Here is a 13,923-nt window from a genome sequence, read left to right on the forward strand (position 1 = left end):
TCTGTTCTAATTTAGAACCTGATTGCTTTGATTTGGAGCCTTTCGTTGGATGTTTCTTTTAGGTGATTGTCATATGTTTAGAGGTTAATGTTATGTCTACTTTGATAGTAAAGTCCCTGAAACAGTGGCTGTTACTATCAGGACTTGGAACACCGTCTGGTAGCTGCTAACATGAACAACATGCAAAAGCTCCCCTCATCGCCCCCTCAACTCCCCAGTAAAATGCTGTATCGAACGGGAACACCCATCCCTCCAGAGGCTCCGAGGCAGAACACACAGACAGCCTTCTCTTGACTCTTCTGCACTTTTCTTTTACTGCATAACAGGTAGCCCGCACTCCGTGGGCCAATCGCTTCACCTTTAATTGTGCCTCTATTGACACAGGCCACACAGCTGGTCACACTCCTGAGGGGAGGGCGGTGGGAAGCAGATGGTAAGATCACTCTCCCTTCACATCAGGTTTCCCCCAAACACCGACCATCAGCATCCAATCCCATGGTACTCCTGGAACTGCCCTCCTGAACTCACAAAGCCCAACACCTCGACCTTATCATCATTCTCCTTGAATAATATTTTTTTGAGTGTTTGATACTGTTGACCACTTTTTACTTGAAGCGAAGCTTGCTTTTCACCATTAGTCTTCATGACAAGGAACATTCTTCCACATCTTATATTTCTCTACCTGTTTATCTTAGGATACCCTAATAGTCTCATTTGGGAATTGTAGTGTGGTTAGAGCTGGGACCTGCTTCTTATCAGCTATACTGGCTCCATATAATCTTGCTGTTTGCCTGATTTTGCTGCTAGGGGACTTTTAGGAGGATAGCTGTGCCCCTTGACACACCCTCACCCAGAGGGAGTTATTTCCAGAGCTAAATATCCTAGACACCAGCAGTTCCCAAGTGGAGCACAGAGCATCAGATAGAACTCCCTCCTCTCCCCCACCCCACCACAAAAACATTTTTAAAATCCAGTAGGAGGCAGTCCAGGGTGATCACAGTGGTCCCACGAACATCCTGGACCAAGCTTCTCCCATTTTTCTGCTCCACCATCCTTAGCAGGAGATACCATCCTCAAGATCACTTCATGGTCTAAGATGGCTGCTGGAGTTCTGACCATCATGTCCTCATTCCAGTACACAGAAAGGAAAAAGTGAGGGGGGTTGCAAAAAGTTTAAGTCACTGTTATTTTGGGCTTCCTGTTATAGGCAGCTTGTTCAGTTCCAGCTGATCACACCCTATGATTTCTTGAACAGCTGCCTTTCACTCCTTTCCTTAAATCTCCCCTTGTGATCATGTGATATAATAAGAAATATATGTATGTATGTATGTATGTACGTACGTATTAATCCCCAATTCCTGGGACAGGGCTTCTAAATCCTTGTAATTTTATGTGTGATAGGTGTGAAAGGAGCATCTTTTGTTATTTATAACTAGCCCCTTTTAACTGGACCTGAGTTTATGCTAATGAGGTGACTCTTGGTGGGTCCCTATGTAGCTTCTGGTAAGGGCTAGTTGCCCTATGGAACCAACCATGTAATTGGAACTTTCAGGAAGGGTAGAGGAGCTTAATGGGTGAGATGACTGAGTTAATAGCTAAATTTTAATCAATCATGCCTACTTAATAGAACCCCCATAAAAACCCTAAACAATGGAGTTCAGAGAGCTTCCAGATTGGTAAATGCATCCATGTGCCAAGAGGTAAATGTGCCCCAACTCTACAGAGACAGAAGCTCCTGAACTCAGGACCCTTCCAGACCTTGTCCTGTATACCTTTTCGCCTGGCTGTTCATCTGTATCCTTTATAACGAATGTGACTAAAGTGCTTTGCTGAGTCCTGTGAAATGTTCTATCAAATTATTGAACCTGAGGAGGGGGTCATGAGAACCCTGATTTGTAGCTAGTTGGTCAGTAGTAAGGGAGGCCCGGACTTGTTATTGGCATTTGAAGTGAGGGCAGTCTTATGGGCTGAGGCCCTTAACCTGTGGAATCTGTGCCGACTCCAGGTAGTTAGTGTCAGAATTGAACTGAATTGTTGGATACCCAGCTGGTGGTTGGAGGGCTGGAGAATTGGTTGGTATGTGGGGTGGCAGGATGAGGTGGGGGACCCATGTGTCTGGTGTCAGAGTATTCTGTGGGTAAAAATGGCACAGATGCTCACCTATTAGTCAATGTTGGTTGGTGTTCTTTCAAGGGGTTTAAACCTTTTGTTCCACAATCAGAGACAAAAAGGAGAAAGTGCAAATGTTTATGACTAGTAATGTCCCAAAAGAAACGTATTACTGGGAAAGAATATTCAGAATTCACCTGCCACCAGCTGATAGGCAAAACTAACCTAATTCAGGTTTGTTCCAGCTTTGACAGGAGGTCAAAAAGTAGGAAGGCACTAAGTGAAAAGGAAAGGGACAGGAGAAATTGCCTAAAGGCAGAAAGCACTTGGCAGCCAGGACAGCCCAGAGACTTTCAGCCATGCAGTCACCTGCCTAGGCCTCTTGGTAGAAACACAGCTTTATGCAAATGTGAGAATGTGGTTTTTGGAATCAAAGTTTACAGGTTTTGGAATCGAGAAGACGTGGGTTCTAGTGGTAGAGCTCTTGTTAGCAATGTGACCATGTGCAAACTACTTGGTTGTCTAGTCTTCAGTTTCATCATCTGAAAGATGGAAATAATAGTAACTATACAGGGGAATGTTCTGAGGATAGATGAGACTGACCCTTAGCAGGGTTTAATGCACCATAAGCACACAGTTAACGCAACTATTGCCGTCATCATCATCATCATTATCATCAACAATGATTACAGTTCTAATTTTGACCAGGAGGCTCAGAGAACTTACATAACCTGTCCCAGGTCATTGGCCAATAAGTGACAAAGCACAGGTCTCTGACATACCAAGACCCATGTTCCCTCTTTCACACTTGACTTTATAGCTTTAGCAAGAAACACTAAACTTCCCTGAGTCTTGATTGTCTCGTGTATGAAATGGGAATAATATTGCTTTTTCCTCTTACTCCATAGGGCTGTGGTCTGGGTGAGATGCAATCACTGAGGCTTGTGTGCTTTTGAGTGACTCCCACATATGATGCACACTGTTGCCCCTCAGGATTACAGATAAATTCTTTGCAGGCAAGTATTGTGGTCTGCACAGCCATGCCAGCATAGAGTAAACATTCAACAAACATGTGGGCTCAACTCAAGAGAGCTGTGGTGGGCAGGACCCAGCAATACTGACGTGAGGTTTCCTGCCACCTTCACAGTAGAAGCAGTAGGCACTCTATTGGGGGGTGGAGTCAGGAAAAAGGGGGAGGCCCATGGGCTTCATAACCTGCCCACTTCCTCTGGCACCCAGCCACATCAAAGTAGGATAAACTGTTTCACTAATCTCCATGGCAACTAGATCCGTAAGTCTCCCTTGGTGGAGGGCCCAGCTCTTCAAGTCCCTTGTCATCTTCTCCCTATGATCTTGCCAGGACCTTTCTCTTAAGCTAACACCACCCCAAACCTTAGTGCCCCAGCAATGTGAAATCAATGTGCCTTAGCATTTATCCTCACAAACTTATCAGAAAGGGAGATATTATTATATTCCCATTTTATAGGTCAGGAAACTGAGGCTCCTATAAGTAAAATGTCTCACCAAAGGCCCTACAGCTCCAGGATTTGAAACCACAATGGTCTAATACCAAGTACTGGTAACCACTAAGCTATTCAGCCCCAGCCTCTCCTCTGAGAGCTCATCCCTCAGCCTCCATTCTGGCCCCCTTCCTACTCCCTCCCATTGCCTCCTTCAGTTGGGCTCATTGGGGGTGGGGGCACCCAGAAATAAGGAAAAAATATTACCACATGCCTTTACAAAACCACGTTTTCTAACAAGCCCATTTAAGGCTCATGTAGAAGATTGTAATTTAGTTTAACTTACTATTTGCTGTTGATGAAGGCTCAGGCTCTGTGAAATTAGAGGTTAACTTGTGGATGTGAGATCAGTAATTTTTTTCAGTATAAAAGATAACCTCAACAGTAACAGTTTTATTCCCCTATATAATTTTAACTAATTTTGTTTCTAATTTTGCAATCTTACTCTAGCTTATGTGAGAAACTTATTTTAGTTTTTCGTATTCTCCTTTAAACCAGCACTACCATCTTACTGGCTCCCTCAGTAAGGGAGTCGAACATATCTTTGACATAGGCTCAATATACATTTGTGTGAATTAGGCTTTTTTAATTGTTTGAAGACAACTCTCTGACAAGACAGAGTTAATGGTTTCCTGTTTCAGATCTGCTTTCCCTGGAAGAGGAGAAATTCTTACCACAGGCAGCCTGGTCTGTACATCCTTCTCTAGACCTTTGCCTTCTCCTAGGTCACCAGCATATTGTCTCAGGGGCAACGTTCAGGGGGAGGCCCTCAGCAGTGAATGGCAAGAGTTCCAAGGGTCCTCCCTGCTCTGAGTCCAAAGGACCTTCATACCATTTCCATCTCCAGTTGCTGCTCTGCCTGGCTCTTATCTCCAGGCTTAGAACCCCATGTCTCAGAGTCTGGGCCTCTCCATAGCCTGCCCCCTTGCTCCACATCTGCTCGCAGCTGCCCAGAGCAGAGTTCCTGCTCAGCTGCCCACAAAAGTATCTCCGAGCATAGTGTGCATTCAGTGGAGGAGAGCCAGCTGGTTCCACTTGAAACTGGGAAGTGATTTCCCCACACACAGGTGACAGCCCTCCCCAAACCCAACATCTCTGTATCCCTATTTCAAAGTAAGAAAGAGTCGTTTAAATCTTTAGTATAGACTGAAGGCCCTGCCAAGGCCTTTGCATGTTAAGTCTTTTCTGTCTCAATTACAGATGGGAAGAAAAGCTTTGCATTCTTGTTAAAGGAATTCTGGTCACAAGCTAGAAGCCCAGAAGTGATCTAGATCTGCTTGATTTGGGAGGCAGTGGGGAGGACAGCAATGAAAGAGGTTCTTAAACTGGTTTGTTCATTTAGGGTGTCTTGGAAAGTTAGGATGGCAGTCTGTCAAGTCAGCATGTGCCTGAGCACCTTTCCTAGTTCAACACTTTCTCAGGGTCTTCCTGATTTCTTAATTCTTCTGCCCAAGTCTCTCCTATGAGGTGAAGTCCATATAATAAGTAGACATAGGTTATGGCCAGCCTTAGCCTGTGCCTCCTCTGCTCCTCTGTAACAACAGATGGTTGAATGACTGAGGGAAGGCAGATCAGCTGATCGATTGGGCTAACAGTTCAGCTGATTGGTTGGGGGCAGACAAATCAGATGATTGGTTGGGGAAGGTAGTCAGGAACCTCACTGAAAGAATTTAAAGACAAAGCTTCAGTCCTGAGCTTTCTAGGGTTCATGAATCATTGGGGAATAAGGTTTGCTACTTTTGTCCTGTGTGTTTAATGTGTACAATGAGAATTAAACGTCTAAATAAAGTGTGGTGCATATATAGATTAAACAGTATGGAAGTTCCTTAAAAAGAACAGAATTAAGAATAGAATTACCATATGCACCAGCAATCTCTCTTCTGGGTATCTACCTCAAAAATTCGAAAACATATCCATAAAGATATATGCACCCCAATGTCCACTGCAGTATTTTTCACAGTGGCCAAGACATGGAAACAACTAAAATGTTCTTTGATAGATGACTGGATAAAGAATTCAGTTGGATAAAGATGTGGTACATATATATAATAGAATATTACTCAGCCATAAGAAGAGATGAAATACTGCAATTTGCAACATGAATGGATCTTGAGGTAATCACGCTAAGCAAAATAAGTCAGACAGAAAATGTTGAGAATTATATGATTTCACTCATATGTGGGATATAAAACTGAAAGCAACAAACAAATAAGCAAAAAATAAAAACTCATAGACACACACAACAGGTTCATGGCCACCAGAGGGAAAGAGGGGAGGAGAGAGGTAGATAAGGGTAAACGGAGTCAAATATATGGTGACAGAAGGAAATTTGATTTTGGATGGTAAACACACAACACAATATACAGATGATGTATTATTGAATTGTACACTTCAAATCTATATAATTTTATTATTCAATGTCACCCTCCAATAAATTTAAAAAATTTTTTAATACTATACCACACGCATAGATTTTTTGGACCGGCTCTTTTTTTTCTCCCCACTCAAGTTACTGAACAACTTTTGATCTCAGTAACTGTGCTTCTATGATATTATTTTTAATTATTTTTAACGACTTTGCTACAATATACCTCAACCAAGTTCAATATTTAGGTCTTTGGGGATTGGTTGATTAGAAATAACTCATCGATAAACAACCTTGTAGAAAAAATTTTTGCATATCCAAATTATTCGTCAGGATAAATTTCCAGGAATGGAATTGCTGGGTGAAAAAAATAATGTTTTAGAGAATGAACTCCATTTTCCTGACCAACACTGGTCTTTTTGTTCCTTCTTATGTTTGCCAATTTGATAGGGGGAAAAAGGTGTCACGCTGTTTAGTTTTGCATTGTCTTTATTACTAGTGAGGGTAAATATTTTGGGGGGTGTTGCTCAGCTGTTTATGGTTCTTTTTTGAAGTGCTTGAATCATGTTCTTTGTCTATATTTTCATTAGTGTGTTTGCCTTATTTTTAATCAACTTAAAAGAACTTTTTGTGGGTTCGAATACTATTCATTTATATTACAAATATTTTTCTTAGTCTGTCATTTACTTATAGTGGGTTTTGCCACATAAAAGCTTTAAATTTTATGCCCTCAAATCTGTTGGCCTTTTATAATTTTTGCTTTGGAGGGACATGTTTGGCAGCTCTTCTCCACTCCATGCTGATATAACATATTTTTCTTCCATTACTTTTATGGTCTTGTTTTCCACACTTAAATCTTTAATCTATTTGTAAGTTACTTTTATGTTTGAGATAGAAGTCAATTTTTTTTTTTTGAGATAGAATTCTAACTCACTTTTTATGGCCTGTCACTTATCCTAATACCATTTATTAAATGACCGATTTTTTTTTTATCACTGGTCTGAGCATGCCACTTTGTCAAGTAATAAAATTTTATATATTTAATTTGTTTCTAGCTATTTTATTATGTTGTTTCACTAATTTATCTATTCTTATACCAATAGCGTGCTATTTTAATAACTATAGCCTTAGAGTACCTTCAAAGACCTAGTAAGAAAAATATCTCATTCTTAATCTTCTTTAAGAATATGTAAATACATAATAAATACATCAAAAAATGCTGCTGTAGAGGATGAATTCTTTCAGACAGACTTTATCTGTTTTGTTAAAGGTTTTAAAAGATGTTGGTATTTCAATCATGGTTACATTTATTTCCGTAACACCTAATGTTATTACAATACTGATTGAATCTAGCAACATGTCTCTTAAATTATTTATCCTTCAGTTAGGCTTGTTTTCTCTATGTAGGTTATTCACATTTCTTCTATTTCTTTTATATTTTTAGTTGCTATTATAATTTTTTTCCATTATGTTTTTTTTCTGGTTAATGCCATTATCCAGGAAAGCTCTTACCTACCTGTTTTCTAGTCCAAAGTACCTATACGCATGAAGGGGAAGATTACTGACTTAAATGGAAATGCCTCTACTATTTCATTGTGGGCTGTTACTTTATTATTAAGAACATTTCCACATATTAGTAATTTCCATATATTAGAGAGGTTGAATATCAGGAATGGATTTTTAATTCCATCAAAAGCTTTAGAGGCATCTATCAAGATGTTTATGTTACTTTATTCCTTTGAGCTATTGACGTGCTGAATTACTACAGTATCAGGCCACCTCTCAATATTTTCTCTTGCTTACAATAGTTTTCTAAGACTTCGTTTTCATGTCTATTATAGAACCTGCAATTTCTCAAGAATTCCTACTTTTCAGGCGTCGCATATGAAAATTTAGACAGTATCAGGCCATTGTACACACTTATCATGGTGCCCATCAACCATCAACCTATCAATTCCTAACACCAGCCACCCTCCCCAGCCAGGACTAAATCTATCCACACATACATTTCCCTGTTTGCTCCTGAGGCAAAGAAAACAAATGAGGGCCTCTTGTCAATATGGTGGGGGCTTCTCCTTCTGACTTGGGAAGCCTCAGAGACCCCTTGGACAACTGGAGCAGAGGCATAGGTCACATGGTGGGGTCTCCTTGACCTGAAACCCTGCTTGGCTTCCCCTAAGAATTCATCCTTGAGTTACTGCCTATGTTCACTGCTTTCAGCCACCTGAAACTGATGCACACATGGTGTACACAGCACATGAAGAGGAAACTCCAAGATTCTGAAGCAAGGCCATGGGGAGGGATGAGCTAAAGGATGAAAGGTGAGAAAGATCATAGCCAAAGAATAGTTTCTGAAGAGCTGGAAACCTCCCGATCCCTGCTCCACGTGCCAGCTAACTCAACACTTACCTGGGGCCTTGAGTTCAGCATCGATGAAGGTGAGCAGTTCCTGGCAGATGCTGCAGTAGGGAACAGGCCAGGTCAGGAATCGGTGGTAGGTTCTGGCTGCTTTCAGAAGGAGATCTGAGTCTGGTGGGAAGTGTGGAGTCTGAAATGGAGAGGGAGTGGAAAGCAGAGAAGTCTGAGTGAGAGAAAGCTCACTGATATTCCAAAATAGAACCTGCAACTTTTCTGGTATGTTCCACAAAGGGCACACATTTGCTGGCAGCAGTATGTCCAAGGACAAGGTCAGGAAGAACTGGAAGTAACTCACAGAGAGAAAGAGTTACAGATGGACAACATGGCTCCCAAGGATGTCTCTACTATAAAGGCCTTGTTTTTTCACCAATCATAACACAGTTTACCCAATATATGAGAGAACTTCTCTGAAAAGCTGTCACCTTGGAGGTCATCTTAAATGGTGCCATTGCTGCCTCTTATTCTGGGGAATGGTCTTCACCACATTATTCTCACTAGAGGCATATGTTTATTCTTTGAAGTGGATTGACTCAGTGTACATGGAATCATTTGGTGCCACTAATCTGGCAAATACAAAGGCTGATTACATAGTGTGAAACTAACTGTTGGGGTACAAATTGAGGTGGACATAACATCTCTTAACAGAATATCTTTCATGGCTCGTGAACAGGATGTGACAGCAGTTCCTCCATGGGTGCCCAACCAGACATGCCAAGCACAATGGCATCCACATGGAGTTACTGAAGCCATCAGAGGATTGACACCCATCTCAAGTGTCATTGCTTGACAGTTTCTCTCTCAGCGTTTATCCTCAGAGTTATGAGGGCTATGCACTCCCCCACCCCATGGATGTTCTTTCCTTTCTTCCCTCCACGCCCATGGCCCACCCTGGTACTTACACAGAGGACAGTGGAGTAGAAGAGTAGGGCCAAGGGGGCGAGGAGGTCATAGGTACCCTGCTCTTGGACCTGTGAAGAGGACAGTAGAGGAGGGGTTAGGCTCATTCACAGGGTGTACAACAGTAGTGCTTTCTTGTTTTATTCTCTCTTTTTTAAGTGAAAAGCAGTGTAACCACAAGACAAAAATTTGGAAAATAGAAGTTAGAAAAAAAAACATTCACAATACCCCCTTTCCAAACTCAACCACAGCTAATGTTTCGACGTACTTCTCCTTACACCATTTTCCTCTATGTATTTTCCTCTGCAAAGTTGTCATCATAGTGTGTATATTTTTACTCTTAATGTCTTCTACATATAATATTATAAATGAATTTCTGTTTTGCTACATGGTCTCTAAGGCGATGTTTTTCCCCCTCCTGGTTATAGATTTACTTGTTATTTCTATCGTAAATATTTTTTTCCAGTTTGTTGTCTTTTAATTTTATGGATTTTTTTGATTATATAAATTACAAGTGTTAATTTTTTCTTCTATAGATTTTTGCTTTGGCATGCAAGGATCATGTGACTACTCTGAAATATCTTCTTTTTTCCTTGAAGCTTAATTTTCTTAAATTTAAATATTTAATACACCTAGAATTCCATCTGCTATATAGTATGAATTAGGCATCTCACTTTGTATTTTTCCAAATGTTTAATCAATTTCCCCTAAGCCATTTAATAAATATTACTGATACCATTTTATGGCATATTAAATTTTGTTTATATCCTTGGCTAATATCCATTATTTTTATTAGCTGCAGAATATTCCTTCTGGTAGATATCTATGATTTATTAGTTTCATTTTAGACATTTTAGATTATTTATTGCTATTTAAATACTTATGTAATGAAACCTTCGAGTAAATTTCTTTTTCTGTAATTTGTATTATTTATTTAGGATAGAGTTCAAGAAGTGGAATAAATCAATCGAAGACTATAAATATGATTATGATCTTTGAAATATATTGTCTAATTGCTTCCCAAAAGGATTTTGCTATTTATAATATCTTATATGTATGAAAGTACCAGTTTCACTATACCCTTTTCTGTACTGGTTATTATCATTTTTTGCTAATTTGCCAGGCAAAGGCTTTCACATTATGGTTTTAATTTGCATTTATTTTATTATAACTGGGGCAACATTTTTCCCGTATTTGTTTACAAGTTCTAATTATTCTTTTGTGCGTTGTCTCTTTGATAGAGCTTACCCAACATACCACACACACATGTGCACACACATGATTTAGAATTCTTTGGTCTCTCAGCTCATTCTAGAACTCAAGGGGTTGAAGATGCAGAGAAAGCCTCACCATCTCTGCTGCACCTGGTGACCTCTACAGGCTCAAATTTATTCTGGATGGACCATGTTTCTGCTCCACCTGCTGCCCAGTCCCTTCTACGAAACCTTCCTCTTATCACTGCACAGCAGTTGATCTCTCATATTTAGGTTTGTAAGAGGTGGTTTAGCAATTCTGAATTGGTTTGCTTGTGATCAGGGTATAAATGCACCAGGCAAATGGCCACGTCAGAACTGGAACCTTGGGAGTCTCAATAAACCAAGACTTTCTTCTTATAGGTAAAGGGAAAGCAAACTGAGAAAGTCAAGTGTTTTCCAACTCAGTTATGTACTTACGAAAAAAAAAAAAAAACCCAAAACTTTAAAGAGAATTCTTTATGAAAGAGCCAGAATCCTCTTTAGGGACTCACAGCTATTCTGAAACCTCAGCGTAGCTCAGCATTAAATGCACTCTTCCTCTTAGTCATAAAAGCCTATTTTTTTCTTAATTGTTAGAAGAGGTATCAGTTTACTTCTCTAATCAGTTTTCTCTTTTGTGTCTTTGTTTATACGGATCTTTTGGAGGAAAGGAATTCAGTATGGCTTCCTCCCTCCTTTCTAGTCAATACGTTGACTTATAAGCAATGCCTGTCTAAAGCAGCAGCTTAAACTCAGGACCCTGGCTCACATATCACGTGTTCTCATTGAAGGACAACATCCCTTCCCAGAAACCTTCGATCCACAAGTACCACTAAAACAGAGAACTCACAGATTCTCAGTGCCTTTGCCAAGCCCTTTGGTGTCCCAGGCACCCTAGAACTGACCATCTGTGAGGACCTCTTTCTCGATTCTACAAGGCCAATCCCAGCTCTACTTTTCAGTCCTTGGCTGGCCCTCACCTCTCGGGTTTTCTGCAGGATCTGTTCCAGGAGGATAAGGAAATGGCCTGGATCCCTGCTGACCAGCTCCTGTAGGCTCCAGCAGTTCAGACATAGCCCAGCTGAAAAGAGAGAGAGAGGTCATTGGTCAGTTTGGGGTTGGAGAGGATTGGGAACCCCTGGGGCTGCACTGGGGCATTCCTTAAAAGTAAGAGTCTCAGAAAATTCAGGACCAACACTCAATCCTATTATGCCCCATCAAGACATAATGACAAGTTTCTTATTCCTGGAGTCTTGAGAGATGTAGAGAGGGGCTGGAATTCCATTCAGAGGCCGATGAACCAGCCATGATTCTGCTTCCAGTGCCTCTGGAGAGCACCCATTCTCCCACCACCTCTGTGCCTCAGTTTCCTACATTGGGTGCTGGAACTCTGAGATGCAGGGAAGGAAGACAGAGGCAGAGACTGCTGGAAGAATAAGGAGAGGAACCATGGTGACATCCTCACACACACCCCAACACAGAGCTGAGTCCATGGGACTTCCCAGGACTGCCTGGAATGGACTCCAGGAAGGGGAAGCTAAATTAATTTGTATTTTGAAAACTACAATGAGCACTTTGTCATCTGTAACTTCCCCGAAACTTTCTTATTTTGTCAATCTCTGTTTCCCTGGAGTCAGCAAGTGTAAACCCCTAATATTTAAAGAAGTGGTCATGGAGGCCTCTGTGTGTGTGTGTGTGTGTCTCTGTGTCTGTGTAGTGGGGAGTGAAAACAGTAGAGGTGGAAGTGGCTTGACGATGAGTTTCATGGAGCTTAATTTCCAGGCCCCCTCATATGTATAGGCTCCTTCCAAAGTCCTGAGGATCCCAGCAGTGTGTTCATATGGTCATAAGTTTTTGTAAAATTTGCAAAAGTCAGATATTTTTGGATCTGACTTTTACAGATACAAAAAGAATATTTTACAGATATTCTTTTACTTAATGATGGCCCCCTCGATTCCATCAGCTTAGGCTCCATCAAACTCTGGATAGGAAGCAATTAAAAAAAAAACAACGACTACCATTTATAAATGACCTACTGTGTGCTAGTCCTTTGCATACATTACCCCCATGAGTCTCCCATCCTCCCTTAAGGAAGGTGGTTCCTGTAGTTATTATTCTCATTTTATAGACAAGGCAGGTGAGGTCCTGAGAGGTTAAGTGTCTTGTACAAGTTTAATAGCCAGTGAGAGACAGTTTCAGATCTGTTTAATCTGAAAGACAAGGAAAGCCTCTCAGAGGAGGTGATATTTGAGCTGAGACCTGGATGAGGAAGGGCCAGCTGTGTGCAGTTCTGAGGGGAGAGTTCCTAGCAGCAGAATGCAAAGATCGTGAGATGGAAAGGAACCACATACATTCAAGGAGCAGAGGGTGTCTATCTCATGGGGTAGTTCGGGAGGCAAATGAGATACAGGATGTGAAAAATCTTTACAAATATAAAGAATTATTACAATTAGGCACCAGCCTTCAGGGACACAAACAACTGCCCCAGACTGCAGATACCCTCCATTTCTCAGTCCTGAGGAACATGGAGCATGGAGGCCTCTTGCTCCCTGAAGCTCTGCTAAGACTGTTCCTTGTTCTATGGGGAAGAGAAGGATGGGGATGTGGAATGAACTAAAAATCAAGAAAACAGAATTCTGGGGAAAGCTGTTTATGAATTCCCAGGTGCTCTTCTGGAATCAGCAGTTGTGGTATCCCTAAGCAGGTTCAATAACTGCTATGCTTCTAGCACATGCTAAGGAAGCAAGATACAGCCCTGAGGAGTATGAGGAAGACAGCATGGAAGAAAGGAGAAACTGCAACATACCAAGGGCACCTGTGCTGAGCACCTGCCCAGGTAAGGTCCAGGGTTTGCTCAAGTCACACACAGTTGGAATCAGAATCTGCCAGCTTCTATGCCTGGTCCAGTGCTCACAGCAATGCCTGAGGCTTCTTTGGGCCCTAAGAGCACCTCCTCAGCTTCCTCGGACCTACCTGACCAGGAGGTGGAACGGCGGTTGAGGCTGAGCCCGTGCAAGCAGCGCTCCAGAGCATGCCGGATGCGGTCTTCTGTGCATGTTGTGGCTCCTGGCTGCATCTTGAGTCATTGCCTGCATGGGGGACAAACACCAGTCAGCCTAGAGACTCCCATGTCTGAGTTGCACATTGACTAGCAGGGCAGATGGCACAGACAATGGGCACTCACGGCCCGGTGCCATCAACCTTGTTATAGCTTGAGCGCCATGAATGCAGAATGAGGGGGCTTACAGCTGCCTTCAGGGCTGGAATGGCTCCTGGAGGTGCTGCTCTGAATGGCAGGAAGGGGCCCTCCTGCAGCCCATCAGCTCAATGCTATAGGAAGTGAGGGGTCAAGGACAGGAATGGAGAGGCACCTGTCCCA

At 41.8% G+C, this 13,923-nt stretch overlaps 1 protein-coding gene across 6 annotated transcripts in view; it reads right to left on the reverse strand.

Annotated features, from left to right (window-relative positions):
• The window catches only part of PIK3R5 (phosphoinositide-3-kinase regulatory subunit 5), a 68,983-nt gene that overhangs the window by 12,090 nt on the left and 42,970 nt on the right, over window positions 1-13,923 (reverse strand). For all 6 annotated transcript variants that reach the window (XM_039847338.1, XM_039847337.1, XM_039847336.1 and 3 more), the window contains 4 exons: window positions 13,518-13,633; window positions 11,525-11,625; window positions 9,312-9,380; window positions 8,404-8,542 (listed from right to left, as the gene is read on the reverse strand). In XM_039847338.1, coding sequence (XP_039703272.1) covers window positions 8,404-8,542; window positions 9,312-9,380; window positions 11,525-11,625; window positions 13,518-13,620 — 412 coding nt within the window. In that variant the 5' untranslated portion in view covers window positions 13,621-13,633. The remainder of the gene's footprint in view (window positions 1-8,403; window positions 8,543-9,311; window positions 9,381-11,524; window positions 11,626-13,517; window positions 13,634-13,923) is intronic.

The sequence above is a fragment of the Pteropus medius genome, unplaced genomic scaffold (genome assembly GCF_902729225.1).
Source record: "Pteropus medius unplaced genomic scaffold, Ma_sr-lr_union100, whole genome shotgun sequence".
Taxonomy (NCBI): domain Eukaryota; kingdom Metazoa; phylum Chordata; class Mammalia; order Chiroptera; family Pteropodidae; genus Pteropus; species Pteropus medius.